Below are 16,370 nucleotides of genomic sequence, written 5' to 3'. Positions count from 1 at the left end.
ATATATATATATATATATATAATTCCAGCATCTACATATAATATACTGCTAATAATTTTTATAGTTTAAAACTTAAAGTAATGGCTTTTTTGTAAGCATTTTATTATTATAGCTCAGGTATCTGCATTCTTCACAACCCATCTACCATCTTAACCCTTAACAAAGAGCTTTGCTTATAACCTGGTTTCATAACTACTGCTGAATAAAAACTGAGTCTCCAGCTTCTAGGCAAAATATATTGTTACAATTATTTTGCATGCACATTTTGGAGAAAATGAAGCCATATTTTCTAGAAAAGTACAATATATTTAATCTGAATAATAATACACTGCATTATCAGATATCTTCATATACTAGCTGATGACATAAAATTTCATTTTATAGTGGATTAGTGATTAAATAATAATATTTAATAGAAATATGAAAATCATTCTCTTAAAGAATAAGTCTAATGTCCTATTGAAGAGGACAGTGACAAACAAAACTGTAGCTATGCCTACCTTCATGATGTCTAGATATCTTTCTTAACCTCAACCTAATATAAGCAAATAGACAAAGCACTTACACAAGCACTATAATGGGAAAACAAATGTCTTTTGTGATTTAACTAGTAACAATTGAAAATGTTTTCATAAATGATAGAATTTGCAAAGTAATATCCTTTCCTACTATTTAAATTTTGAATGTATTTCAATGAAATGAATACCTCATTTTTCAATCAAAAACAAATATTACTTCTGAATAAAATGTGTTTTTAAAATTTCCATTAACATGTTTATGTTTGTACCCTGCTAAGCATGATATGAATTATTATATTTTTTAAGAGAGAGAGAGAGAGAATTTTTTAATATTTATTTTTTAGTTTTTGGCGGACACAACATCTTTGTTTGTATGTAGTGCTGAGGATTGAACCCGGGCCGCACACATGCCAGGCGAGCGTGCTACCGCTTGAGCCATATCCCCAGCCCAAGATATGAATTATTTTAAATAAATAATAGCTTAATAGTTAAAATTTCACAAAATGGTTGCCTTGCTCAAACAGGTATAAAATTGTAATTGAATAATAATACTAAAATTATTTTCCATTGTGCCATTTGCAGTTTGTTAGCTGTCTATACTTTGAGTATTTTTTATTTAAATTAAATTTATTCTTTAACACGCAATGACATAACAATTGCACATATGAATTAAGTACCAAGTGATGTTTGGATTATTTGTATATATTGTATACTATTTAAATCAGATTTAATATATCTATCTCCTCAAACATTTATCTTTTTTTTTTCTCATGTGAAAACTCACACTCTATTCTTCTAGCTTTTTAAAATGTATGTTATTATCCATAGCCATCATCTGGGAAATAGCTGCTTCTTCCTCTCTAACCCTAAGTACCCATTGATCAATCTCTCTTCAGACCCTCCCTCCCCCTAGTCACACCAGCCTCTAGTAACCACCATTCCACTATCAATCTTTTTGAGGCCAACTTTTTAAAAAATTCCATATGAATGAGGTTATTTCCCTTGTTTTTCTGTGTCTGAGCATAATGATCACTAGTTCCATACATTTTGTTGCAAAAACAATATTTGTAACATTTTTATGGCGGAATAATGTTCCACTGTCAATTTATACTATATTTACTTACTGCATTCATCAGCTGAGGGATACTTTGGTTGTTTCCACTTCTTGGCTGAGGTAAACAGTACCACAATAGACAGAGGTGTTCAGGTGCCTCTTCAGCATATTGATTTCCCTTGCTTTGGGTGCATACACCCAAAAGTGAAATCAATATGCTGAAGAGGCACCTGAAGTATGTACCCAAAGCAAATGAAATCAATATGCTGAAGAGGGATTGTTGTATCATATGATAGTTCTATTTTTAATATTTTAAAGAACCCTCCACTATCTCCCACAATGGCTACTAATTTACATTCCCATCAACAGTGCAAGGGATCCATCTTCTCTACATCCTAGTCAGTACTTAATATCTGTAGTATTTTTAATAATGTCATTCTCACTGGAATGAGGTGATATCTAATTGTGATTTTGTTTTTCATTTCTCTGATGATTTGTGATTTGGGGCATTTTTTTCATATACCTATCATATACCTGATGATCTTCTTTTGAGAAATCTCTATTTATGTCTATTGCTTATTTTCAATCAGTTTTTTATGCTGTTAATGTTTTGGAATTCCTTATACATGCAGATATCAACCCCTAGCCATATGTATAGTTTCCAGACTCACTATGTTGACTGTTCCCTAGGCTGTTCAAAAGTTTTTTTGTTTGATATAATCTCTTTTGTCCATGTGATTAGCTCAGTAGATGCAGAAAAGTCAATTGATTAGATTCAACATCTATTCATGATCAAACATTGAACAAAGTGAGCACAGAAATAAAATTAGCTCAATATAATAAATGCCATATATAACAAGCCCACAGCTGACATCATACTGAATGGGGAAAGATTATAAGCTTTCTTTCCATGATCTGGAATAAAATAAGGATATCTACTTTCACAACTTTATTCAACATAGTCTGAAGTAGAATAATCAAGCAAGAGACAGAAATAAAAGGCATCCACATAGGAAAAATGAAATCCAATATTTACTGTTTGCCTATGACATATTCTTCCATATAGAAAGCCCAAAACATTCCACCAAAACCCTCCATCAGAAAAAAAATCTAATAGAATTAATTCAAATTAATTTGAAATCAGCAAAGTATAGGATATAAAAATCAGTATGCAAAAGCCATCAATGTTGTTATATTCCAATAGCAAAGTATTTAAAATTGAAATCAAGAAAATAATGCCATTTATAAAGGTTACCAAAAAATTAAAATACATCATAATAAACCAAAGCAAGGAGATGAAAGATATCTACAATGAAATTTATGAAACACTGATTAAAATAACTAAATGGGACACAAAAAATATGATGTTCTTGTTCATAGATTAGAAGAATCAACCTTTGTAGAATGCCCATGATTCCCAAAGTGATCTCTAGTTTTAAGGCAATCCCTACCAAATACCAATTACATAGGACTAGGAAAGAGAATCCTAGAATTTGTATAAAATCACACAGAAAACCTGAGTAACTAAAGACACATTGACCAAAAAGAAAAAAAGAGGAGGCATGACACTAACTTCAGAATCTACTATAAAGCAGTAGTAATCAAAACATGGTTTTGTCATAGACATAGACACATAGACAGATGGAACAGAAAAGAGTCCAGAATTTTACTCGTGCTTCCACAGCTGAGTTTTGACAGAGGTATTAACAACATGTGTTGGAGACAGTCTTTTCAATATATTGTAGTAAGAGAATATCCACAAGCAAAAGATTAAAACTAGGTCACTCTTATCCTTTATAAAAATTAACTCAAAATGTATTAAAACCTTATAAAATCTGAATCTATGAACCTACTAGAAAAAAAAGATAAGGGAAATGACTCACAACACTACAATGGGCAAGAATATTTTTGGACAAGACCCCAAAAGCATAGGAAATTAAAGCAAAAATATACTGTGGTTACCTTGAATACAAATATCTCTCACAAAGAATCAGATAAGATTTAAACCTATGTTAAACAGTAAAGTCAAATGAAATCAATAGAAAAGAATTAAAAATATATTTCCAAAAGAAACTACATTTCCTTCTAATTAAAATTACATTAATCATGTATGATGACCCTGAGCTTAATAACTATCTTTCCCTTATCTCAGTACATATTTTTTTATAAATTATAAACCAATTATATAGGGATAAAATGATAAGGAAACAAAACTTTATGGGGAGAGGGTGGCAAATTTGAATGCATAGTCTGTATGCATAGTAACTTCTGTTTTCTCTTCATCCATTCACTGGAACCATTCAAAATCAAATGAAATGTAAATATGTTTTTAAAAAGATTTATTATGAATGTAAGTATAACTTTTTGTATGCATACAAGATACCTTTCACAATGGGATTACATAGTTTTTTCCATTAAAATATTTCAGCTATTTTGACTTTGATATGTCATATAAGTTGCAAAAGTCACAGAATTATATATGCACAAATAGTGCCCTATACCATGCAACAGGTGTGAAAGTGTTCACATATCATCCATTCAGACAGCAACCACTGGGCAAATTTAAACAATACTAGGATTTGGGGATAAAAGATTTGCAATAGTCATGCATGCTGTCAAACATGTAAGCAGATATATTGAATCGTATATGATAAATGTTAAACTAGAAATGTTCGAAATAAAGGTGCTATGGAGGATCCAATTGGGAAATATCTAAAAACTGAGAAGTCTTTGAAGAAAAAGTAGCTTTTATATTGTTTGTTATTTAAATAGATGTTTCCCACATGTAGGACAGAGAAAGACAAATTCATGAAAAATCTTGATGTCAACTAGGAATGATTTACCAAGGTTTAAGTTTAAGGGAAAGATAAGAGATTAACTTGCCCATATTGGGAAGATACTAGAATTTCATCCTGGAAACAATATGTCTATACCTAAACAATAATAGGGAAAGGAACTGGAATGTGAAAAATTTAAAAGATCTGAAGATCTATATAATGAAAATTACAGAACCCCAAACAAGACTTTAGAAGATGGAAAGAACTACCTTGCTCTTGGATAGGTAGAATTAATATTATCAAAATGACCATACTACCAAAAGCACTATACAGATTTAATGCAATTCCAATCAAAATCCCAATGAAATTCCTCATAGAAATAGAAAAAGCAGTCATAAAATTCATCTGGAAAAATAAGAAACCCAGAATAGCTAAAGCAATCCTCAGCAAGAACAGTGAAGCAGGTGACATTACTATACCAGACCTGAAACTATACTACAGAGCAATAGTAACAAAAACAGCATAATATGGGCACCAAAAGAGATTGGGAGACCAGTGGTACAGAATAGAGGACACAGAGACTAACCCACAAAATTACAATTATTTTATATTAGACAAAGGTGCCAAAAACATGCATTGGAGAAAAGATAGCCTCTTCAACAAATGGTGCTGGGAAAACTGGAAATCCATATGCAACAAAATGAAATTAAACCCCTATCTCTCACAATGCACAAAACTCAACTCAGAATGGATCAAGGACATAGGAATAAAACCAGAGACCCTGTGTCTAACAGAAGAAAAAGTAGGCCCTAATCTCCATCATCTCAGATTAGGCCCCAACTTCCTTAATAAGACTCCTTTGGGCATAGACTAAGGAGAGGGATAGCTGGGTCAAATGGTGGTTCCATTTCCAATTTTCCAAGAAATCTCCATACTGTTTTCCATATTGGCTGCACCAATTTGCAGTCCCACCAGCAGTGTATGAGTGTACAAGGACTTAAAGCATACAACAGGGACACAGCCATATGAATGTTTATAGCAGCACAATTCACAATAGCTAAACTGTGGAACCAACCTAGATGCCCTTCAGTAAATGAATGGATAAAAAAATGTTGCATATATACACAATGGAATATTATTCAGCAATAAAAGAGAATAAAATCATGGCATTTGCAGGTAAATAGATGAAGTTAGAGAACATAATGCTAAATGAAGTTAGCCAATCCCCAAAAAACAAATGCTGAATTTTTTCTCTGATATAAGTAGGTTGATTCATAGTGGGATAGGGAGAGGGAGCATGGGAGGGATAGACAAACTCTATATAGGACAGAGGAGTTGGAGGGGAAGGGAAGGGGCATGGGGTTAGAAATTATGATGGAATGTGATGGTCATTATTATCCAAAGTACATGTATGAAAATATGAATCGGTGTGAATATACTTTGTATACAACCAGAGATATGAAAAATCGTGCTCTATTTGTGTAATAAGAATTGTAATGTAGTCTGCTGTCATATATAAATAAAAAAAATTAAAAAATTTAATAGAGCCCATGAGAGAAATTAAAGACCTGAACTAAACCAGTGAATAGTAGTACCCCAACTTGACAGGCATTTCTCAGTTAGAAGGCACAAGATGGTCCTCTGGTGGAGTTCTGGTGCCAGGGTAAAGGATCTATTGAGAATAACTCCAAGATCTTTCTTCAGATACTAATCAGAAACTAGAATGTGGGGTTATTGAAGATTTGAAGATGGGGAAACATATGTAGGTATTACATAGTGTGTTTACAGAATTTCTATCAGTCAGTATCATAGAATATAGAGTAATATTTTTATGTGTATATAAAAGTAATCACCCAAATCAAAATATCACCCTTTATTTTAAATATTTTGTGTAAAAATTTAAACCATATGGGATATAAGAATTTAGAAACACTTTTGTTTGATTTGTTATATTAAAATTATTTTCTTTCAGAAAAATGAATTATTTAATACATATCTGTTAAGACAGTAGTTTTGTGAATTAACAGGTCAAGATAATTGTTTATATAAAATAATCATGCCATCTGAGGCTACATTCTTTGCTTACATAAATACATATAAGGTATATAACCCCATTGTTTGTGTGGGGTAGATAATTTTGATCTCTATTAATTTGGCCCAACAACTCAATCTCGAATTCTATGGAGAAAAGAATATATTTCCATTTATTGAGAGAATATATTTAAGTAATTTACTGAAATACTTTTCCAAATATTTATTTGAAACCCAATTATTTACTAAATGATATTCAAAAGTGAGTTGGAGAATATTCTAAATGCCTATGCATATTTGGAATGCATCATTATTTCTGACTTCTAAGATATATTGCCTTTACAATGGCTAACAAGTTCTTTTTATTTTTATTTTTTTGAGAACTACTATTTCCTCTATTTCCTATTGAGATATTATATTTCTGATACTATTAATGCAATACATATCAACTATTTTAATTGCAATTACATATTTATAACATTGAGATGTTACCCCCTAATTATAATTAAATTTCTTCTCTTCTTTCTATATTTTATCTTTATAGAATTTACAGAAAATTTCAGTATCTGCTAAATCCTCGACAGGTTTACAGTCTTTCTGGGAATGGACCAATGCCAGGGTAAGTCCAAGGATAATATCATTACCATTAACTTGCTTAATAGTAACTAATTTATTAAGCAGACTGTCATATCCATAAACAATGTTACTGGAATAATGCAGACTGATCAGTATATACAAAATTAAATGTGAACTGCATAAGAGAAACAATACAGATAATGTTAATTAAAATAGCTGACATTCAATTATAAGTAAAAATTTCCTTCCTTCTAAACATTGTGAAACAATACTAATAATACTAATAACAATAACAGTACACACAGCATACTAGACAAGTGTTTGTGTTTTAAAAACTACTAAGCCATGTGTTTGAATTATAATTCTCCTTTCTTTTACTTATTAAATATAAAATATGGATCTGCTCCAGAATGTGGAGAAAACTAGTTAACAAAGAATTCAAATCATAATATGATATCTTAATTTATTGCTTGCAAAATCTAGTGAATATCACTCTTTGTAACATATTTTATTGTTAATGGGTAAGATAAAGTGAAATAAAGTTATTTTTTCAATATAAACTATCTGATTCTCATATCACAAATATGTACCAAAATAAATCATCATTAGTTTGGCCTAGTTAAATAATTAATTTTATCTTCTTCCACTAACCTCGTTTCTTTCTATCAACATGAGAGTAAACTTTAGACCACATAAGTAGAGAAGAGTTTAATCAGCTTTTGCATGCTCCATTTTAAAAAAAAAGTATGATTTAAATTAACTCATATTTGACAACTATATACCAAATATTGAAATTCTACTCTTGAAATTGCTGAGTACAATATATAGCATTGTTTCTTATGTTAAATAAATGTTAATAAAATACAGTTGATAAGCATAGGCTCCCACAATTATATTTATTTCTTCTATGCCTTGCTGCCTGCTGTCTAAGGTAGGTTTGCAAATACTAAGACATGATCTGAGGAATTTCCTTTCTGTAGAAGGCAGGCTTACCAGAATCACAACAATTTAGTTCAAATACTGCCTTTATTGAGCTCCAGAATCTAGAGGAATGATGATCAGAATATAGGCTAGGTGAACCACATGCAGAATGAATCAGGGTAGAAAAAGTCAAGCCAAAGTTAAGACTTGATATTAACTCATAAGCTCAATTAGGGTAGTTCTTTTTCATGACCTTTAATGTTTTCTGGACTTTCGAGAATAATGAATTCCAAAGTTTAGTCATGCCAAGAACTCTGTAGGTCCACAAAACCAAGTAAATCTAGAATTTTTTTGCATTTCACAGTTAAGCAGAGTATCTGTTTGCTCTACCAATTACTAGCTTTGTAAATTTAACCTATTTAGGCCTTCATTGTCTAATCTGTAAAATGAGGGCTAGTACCTACCTCATAGAGTAGTTGTGAATGAAGTTAAATGGGCAATGCCTATGAAGTACATAATCATGTGCTTTCCACATGATTACAAATGTTACAAATTTCAATAATGTTTGTATTGATATTAATTAATAATAATAACATAGCTTCGTAAATATACTACAATAGTATTGATTTTTAGCCCCATTTTCTCATTTCATTTCATTTCATTTACTTATTTATTTTTGCCTCTACACTTAAATATGCTTTACATGTTTTCTTTCTCTCTTTCAGTTTAAGGCCATTCATTATCCTCTACTCTATTTTAATTTTATTATATGAAAACATGGAAGTACATACTACATAGTATTAATTTAATATGTGAAAAAATGAAAGTATAAAATATATGTATGTGTGTGATTGTAAGAATCCTGCACACTGCAATGAATATTATGCAGAAAACAAGCAGATACTGGTCTCACTTCAAGAATTACCACTCCTTACAAATTACCAGTATGATTGGGTATATCTTCCCAAACAATCAAATAAACATATATAAACAAATGTCTGTCTTGCATATATTTCTATCTAATACCTCTTATCTTTCTATCTAATATATTCAAATATATATTTGATAGACAAATAGATGTTTTGACATAACTTGGAGTATAGACTATATCGTTTTGCAACTTGCTCCTTCTAGTCAAAAGCCTGTAATTTTGTCCTTGTCCTTTTTCAAGTCTTATCTGGTTCTGCCAAATTACTATCCAAAAATTTTCTTTTAGTAATAAAAAATAATATTTATTATATTTATTTATTATAATCCCAACAATAGTATATAATTCCTATTTCCCCAACCTCCCTTAAATTGGCTATCTATATTAATCTCTATATCTAATTTGAGAAGTGAAAATATGTACTTTATGTTTTTATTTGCATGTTTCTAATCAATTGTAAAGTTGAATATGGTATCAATTATGTTTATTTTTCTAAGCAAAGAAATATGCTCTAGTTTATTATCCAAATAACATATACTAAAAATTATGAGGTTGCTCATTGAATTATTAGGGAAACTAATAATAATTGGGAAATTATTAGTTTAGGAAAATAGGAAGCAGGACAGTTTGAGGAAAGGAGCATCAATAAAAAGAAAAGTCCCATGGTAGCTAGTGTTCAGAGTAATGGATTCCAGTCAATTGTTCTTAGTGTTTTCATTTCTGTGCTCAAGGTTCACATATCATGAAGAAGCTTATGTATTTATCATGCCACACCCTTGGCTAGTGTGGAGTTGGGCATCTTGTCTGATAGTCCAATTGAAAGGATCCAAACAGATTGTTTCCTCAAAACCAATGATGATGCTGGAGCCATTGAGGAAGAAAGGTGAATTCTTGGTAGGAATAAACAGTAGGTATCCACCACAGTCTTAACAGTTGGGTAGAACAACATAACTTTCGCTATGAACATGCAAAATGGAAAAGATAACCACTAACCATATGGATATTCCTGAACATATCTGAAAATAGTCATGTCCTCTAGACAACCCAATGTCACAGTTACTATATCTATGTTTAAGTTACATTTCTCTGGAAAACTCTTTGTAATGGCTATTCTCCCTTTATCAATTCCCTCAGTGTTCCAAAAATTCCAATTTTAACTATAAATATGAATTAAAGTGATATTTTTAATAATTAAAATTATCAATTAAAAGAATGAAACCTTATACAGTCACAACTGGTTAAAAGCTGTTGGTGGAACCTAGCATTTTCCTCCTACTTTATCTTAGCTGGCTGGTAATTTATACCCAGCAGAGTGAACTAAGTATATTTACCTGATAGTACTTTGGTAGAATTGTTTGTGGGGGGGGGGAAATATTTTCTCATGTACATTTTTGATAGGCATGTTGGCACATGACAATATTAGTGCTTTCTATCATATATCTCTAGGTTTCCTCTAAGACACTTGATTTTATGATACTTCCTTTCATCCCAGATATTAAAAGTGGACATATAACTATCTCTTGCATTAAACTATAGGCAGAAGTATATTTTCCAAAATTTCTTTTCATTTGCCATAATGACCAGCCACACTCTAGATACTGACTCTATACTTAGTGTGTATCATGAAATGAAGACAGGAATAGAGAGAGCCTGATCACTCCAATGCGTGAAGAATGAATGATATTCAAAGCCTCTGTAATGTTATACCACTAAGATCTGATGTTGCTTGTTACTCTTTGTAACCTAGGGCGTAGAGACTAAACCAATGGTGGGATTAGAGACCATAGTAGTATTCCCCATACCCACTGTGCAGCAACAAACCAGTTAACCCTGGGTTGTGAGAGTCAATTACATCTTATCTCCTTTATCCGTGTTTGTCTAGTGGGAAAAAGAACCTGAAAATGTCCATTTTTAGCATTTAATTCAGTAAAAACTTTATTATCTTTTATGCCAGCTTGTCTCTGTTTAGTTTTTAAATTCTCCTATGAGCTGAAAACCAAAAGGAACAGAAAAAAAATGTTCAAAAGTAGACAGTGTTCTCCAGAGAAACACAACCACTAGGATATATCTATATAGTTATATCTATATCTGTATATTACATATATCTAAGGGGGTGTGGGGGATGTAGACATTAAAAGAATAGGGTCATGAGATTATAGAAGCTGGTGAATCCAAAATCTACAGAGTATATAATCCAGTTCAAATGTTCTCCAGCAGAATTCTTTTTTACTCAAAGGAGGGCAAACATTTTTCTCTATCTGACCTTTAATGGATTGGATAGGCCATCCACATTGTGGAAGGAAATTTTCTTTATTCAGTACACCAATTTAAATGTTAATCTCATCTAAAAATGTCCTCACTGAATCAAGCACAAAAATGTTTGACCAAATATCTGGGAACCCTGTGGCCCAGCTTCATTTATATCTAAAATTGATCATTATTTAAATAAGATTTAAGTTTTTATTACTCAATATTTGCCTTTTGACCCCAGAACTGTGTATTCTGATATTAGTGAAATGACACCTGGTAGATCAGTGTACATTCTAGATCCACTGGATAGTATATTATTTAGAGTCTTCCACTGATTCAGTGACTGGAATCTTAAGTAGACTATTTCAGTATTCTAATTGACCAACTGCTTTAACCAATAAACTTATTTAAAGGACTTTTACTCCCAGGGCTATAAAACCACTGTCTTTTCTCTGTTTTTGTTTTGAGAAAGTATTTCTTAAGGAGAAGGCAAGACATGATTACATAAGACATTCAGTAATTCAGTTGCTATGATCACTGACAAAGGCAAAATGGTTAAAAAAAAAAAAAGAAAGAAATCCAGTTGATACAAGAGTCTAATGTAGTTGGCTCAAATTGCTGCAGTTCCATTGTGGAAAGGATCCATTAGATCCTAGTTCCCTTGATGTAGTATATTGTAACTCACTAACTTGTTTCTTTGATGACAGCTGAGTATTCCAAAGTCAGTAGCTACTTTTTTGTCCAAGGCAAATTTATGTTGTTCATTCCTTCCATAACCTTCACCTCTGCCAACATGAATATGAGCCTTTTGAATGCTCAGTGAAGAAATACTACTGCCTGGCATTGCTTTGGGGTATTTGAGGTCTGAGAAATTCTGAAAAATTCATTTACACAATTTTCTTTTGTCACTGATTTTCCATTCTTCTCCTTTCCAAGTCTTTGATAGTGTGAGTCATATTATCAGCCAGTGCTATTGAATTGGTGTATTTCCTAAACTATGGACATAGTATAGTCCAGAAAATGTGGATGGCAATCTATATTGTATGAAATACTGTTCCCAGATCAAATGGAGTTCTCCCTGTCCTTGAATCACTCCCAGGTTAATTGTAATGCCATAGCAGTTGATTAAATGTAAATTTTAAATTGCTCCTCTGGTCTTCATAGAATCATATCTTTTTCCTTAATACCATTAAGTAAATATGTACATCTCTAGTTATAATAAACTAACTCCACATGTTAATGTGACTTAAAAAATGTTAATATCAGTTATTGTATACTTGTGACATTACTTGTTCCCTTTGACTCTAAGCTTCTTGAAAGTACAGATGGCTTATTCTCACATTATCTTTAAAACTTGTAAGTAAAAAATAACAACTGTTTATTGAATTCAAATAAAATACAAGATAATTCTTTTAAAATATGTAATTTTCCCCATTATTGAACATAATTATACATTGATTATTTTTGAGAAAAGTGCTATATAAAAATCTTTTATTTCATCTATGTTAACTGAATATGGTACACATATAATTTTAAAAATTAAACTTATCAACCTACAGTCTTATGTATTCCAAATATCAGACATATTTCTATAGTGAAACTTCAAAATATATAATCCTATTAAAATAAATGTGCAATTTAGACAACATATAAAAGAGTCTATTTATTTTTTACTTTCTTAATTTAAAATATAATTTTATATAACATGATATCTACCATATTTATATTTAAATAGAATCCCTCTTTAATTAGAAAATTATGACCTTTTATATATATGTCTTGTTATGAAATTGTGTCAGAGATATAAGCAAAGTCCTCAAAAGACTAAGAAAATATTCATCAAAATTCAATCCAATTCTACTGGAACTATCCAAAAAATACAAAAATCTAATGCTTTACTAATGTAAAAAGCTTTTAACTTATCTCTTAATTGTAAAATATGAGGATCCAAGCCCTCTCACAGTTAAATACATCAGCATAACTCTGCCTTGGTCGCTGGAATGACTGAGTTTGACAGATGACTTATTCTTTCAAATTAAGATCTGTAAATTAGTAAAAGCAGCAAAACCCATAACAGTCTCATACAATTAAAGATTACATAATTTCTTGCCTTGAACAAGAAATTTTCCCATTTGAGGTATTATAGCTCTTTAATCACTTTATATACATGTCAACAAATGCATTATGACTTCAAAGATTTTGAAAAATCTGAACAGTTATTACTCATATCATAGAGAACAGAAAAAAAAAAAAACATTGACTTAATGGCTGTTACCAGATCTATCTATCTATCTATTTATCTATCTTATCTATCTACCTACCTATCTAGGTATGTATTATCATCTATCCTTGTCCATCAAGTTCCCTGATGCAAGTTTGTCACCATATACAAGATAGATAGGTAGGTAGATAGATTGATATTGTTTGTTTCACTTGTTTAGAGATCATTGCTTATTGAAATTGCCAGAACATTAAAAAATACTTTTTAAAAATTATATATATTTATATGATTAAATGTTATTTAACCATGAAGAAGAAAAAAATAAATTATCATTTAAGCAATAAAAAAAGAAATAATAAGGAAAATATTTATTATAAAATATAAGAAAATGTCAGAATTGTTTTGTAGATGGTAACAATCATAAAGACACTTTCCTATGGAGAAGTGTCTGAAAAGATGAAAATCATGTTAGAATAATGGACTGGGGCTAACTTAATTTTATAAATTAATTATTTAATGTTGCAAAATTAGTATCTATTCCTAAGGAGTAAATTATTCCCAAATTTGCTTAAAATGATAAACTGTTAGCTCACATGCAAAAACTAGATCATTGAACTGTTGAAAATCACTACTTTTTTTTTTGTTTCTTTAAACTGTTTCTGATTTTTTTCTACAAAATCAAGCATAATAAATAAATATTTATTTCAGTATTTTCAATGTATTATCATCTATCCTTGTCCATCAAGTTCCCTGATGCAAGTTTGTCACCATATACAAGCAATTTAATAATCATGGCTTTTGTAGTAAAAATAAGAAAGCTCATAATTATCTCATAATTTTTTAAAAAATGATTATGCAGCAGTTATTATATAGCAATATGTAAGACACATGTACAATGACCAGAATCATCACCTATATATATAATAGTGACCACAAAATAATCTTTTCCTGATTCTTTCTACTCTCAGCAAGAAATTACAACTTCCTTTTAAGAGTTGGCATAATCATTATTCCAGCTGATATGCTGTGATCTATTCCTGACATCTCCCAGGGATGTGCAAAGAGTACAAGTATACCAGGCAACAATCTTAACAGAGATTGTACGAAATCATATACTACATGTGCATTTTTTCAGAACAACTAATCTCAGGGTATGAGAACTGGCTACATGATCCTATGTAACTAAAGATGAAAAAAGATTCAAGATTGCACAGAGTACAATTTGTTAGGCACATACTGACAGAGCAAGGTCCTGTGTGGCATCAAGACCAGGTGGATCCCCATTATGTGGGCCAGAAGAAGGAGGACACAATAGACAGGACAAAAGTGACTGCATCTTGTTTGGAATAGACCTGGTTAATCACAAGCCAATATCATTGACTTCAGGCACATTCCTGACATTAATGGTGCCAGGGTCTCATTGTAAAGCTTCACTTACCACTCTAGTGGTTTTGTTTATTTACAGTATGCTGGAAAACTATGTGGGGGAACCTGTCAGGGTTACTTGTCATGGTGGTACAACTCATGGTAACTGCGGGTCATATCAAGTTAAATCCTTACATATATGAAATACATGTGAGAGGATGAACAGTCCTGTCAATAACACATAGTATATAGCTCATATTCTCTTCTTCAGTGTTTTTATTCATTAAACATATGGTTTACATCCATAAATATTTGTGACTTGCAATGCTTTTTATTTTGCCACAAAGCTTTTCATCAAAATTAACTCAGAATTGAAAATGTCTTGTAATTGAAAGAGTAAGTTTTGAATTTCTGTTTCTTAAAAGTATAATGAATTTATAATGCGTGTGAAATATTTGTTGACATTATCACCCTCAACTGTAATCCTAGTGATATAAATGACCATGTGAAAACTAATAACAAACTGAGAAAGTATCAGCATGTGCTTTAAAATTAATAGTAAATTCTCTGCCCAGGGGCAATCATTTAGATTACAGAAAGTCCCTTTTCATATCACTCTTTGAAGCATGATTTTTCATTCAGATCAAATGACTATTTTAAATTAATGTTCATTTTCACTTCCAAATTTTCTTGTATTTGCTATAAGTGAAGTGATTTCCATTAGTATTTTGACACCATTAGCAGAACTTTAAAAAGAGCAAGTTATATCATATTTATATCAGAATGCTCAGAATGCTTTAAATAGAAAACCTGTTTGCATAGTGATTTGAGCTAATTCAATTCATGGACACTAATAACATTTGGGAGCATTCATTTGCATGCAACTTTAGAAATTAGTGATATGCTAACATAAACTAATTTAAAAGATTCAGCACTAAAGATGCAGTTATTTGAATGTAGATTTTTGACAGAACATCTCATTTCTACAAAAACATGGTTCTTACTACAGTAAGATATATATATACATGAAAAAACATGTTTGAAATGATAGTGCCAAGCACATAACTGTATCAAAAGAAGATTTTAACATTCTATTAGTTACAATAAAAACCTTAATTGTCACATCATATGCATACATACATGCATACATACATGCCTACAATTGCCTCCCCCCTACACAAACACAAATTTGTTATTCAGTTATTCTCTTTTTGACTTTAGAGTCACTAAGAATCCTTGGGGAGGGGGGCGGTGAGATGACTATGATATTGAGTCAATAAAGTTAAAAAACACTTTGTAAATGTATCTGGAAACCACTACTCCATCTAGCCCTAGAAGAGTGATTATCAGAGATTATGGAAAGGAAGTTATTTTAACTTATATTCCATATTTCTACTCTTAAATACACATGTCCCGTAGATATCTCAAATTGTCATGTCTAATAATAAGCTTGTTCTTTCTTGCAAATCCACCCATGGCCTTTACTCCTCATTTGGTGAATGGAAAGAACATTCATAAGAAACAACTTTTCCAACCTCTCTGACATTATTTCAGTTTCCAGATTTTTTTCATCTACTCACTCTAGTTTCTAGACTTACCTTCTTTCTTATAACTCTTCAGTCTTTCCTCACACCTGCCCTAAAGTTCATTAGCAAATTAACTCTTACCCATGTTTCAAGAGTCAACCTGAATGTATGCATTTTTATTAAACCAACTCTATCTAATCTGC

The 16,370-nt window shown here is 31.1% G+C and overlaps 1 protein-coding gene across 9 annotated transcripts in view; it reads left to right on the top strand.

The window, feature by feature from the left end:
* The window catches only part of Dgkb (diacylglycerol kinase beta), a 747,732-nt gene that overhangs the window by 321,686 nt on the left and 409,676 nt on the right, over nucleotides 1-16,370 (top strand). For all 9 annotated transcript variants that reach the window (XM_048799633.1, XM_048799632.1, XM_048799634.1 and 6 more), the window contains one exon: nucleotides 6,925-6,999. In XM_048799633.1, the coding sequence (XP_048655590.1) occupies nucleotides 6,925-6,999 (75 nt within the window). The remainder of the gene's footprint in view (nucleotides 1-6,924; nucleotides 7,000-16,370) is intronic.

Source organism: Marmota marmota, unplaced genomic scaffold, assembly GCF_001458135.2.
Source record: "Marmota marmota marmota unplaced genomic scaffold, marMar, whole genome shotgun sequence".
NCBI classification, from domain to species: domain Eukaryota; kingdom Metazoa; phylum Chordata; class Mammalia; order Rodentia; family Sciuridae; genus Marmota; species Marmota marmota.
The sequence above is the reverse complement of the archived record's forward strand: the minus strand, read 5'-3'. Positions and strand labels throughout refer to the sequence as shown.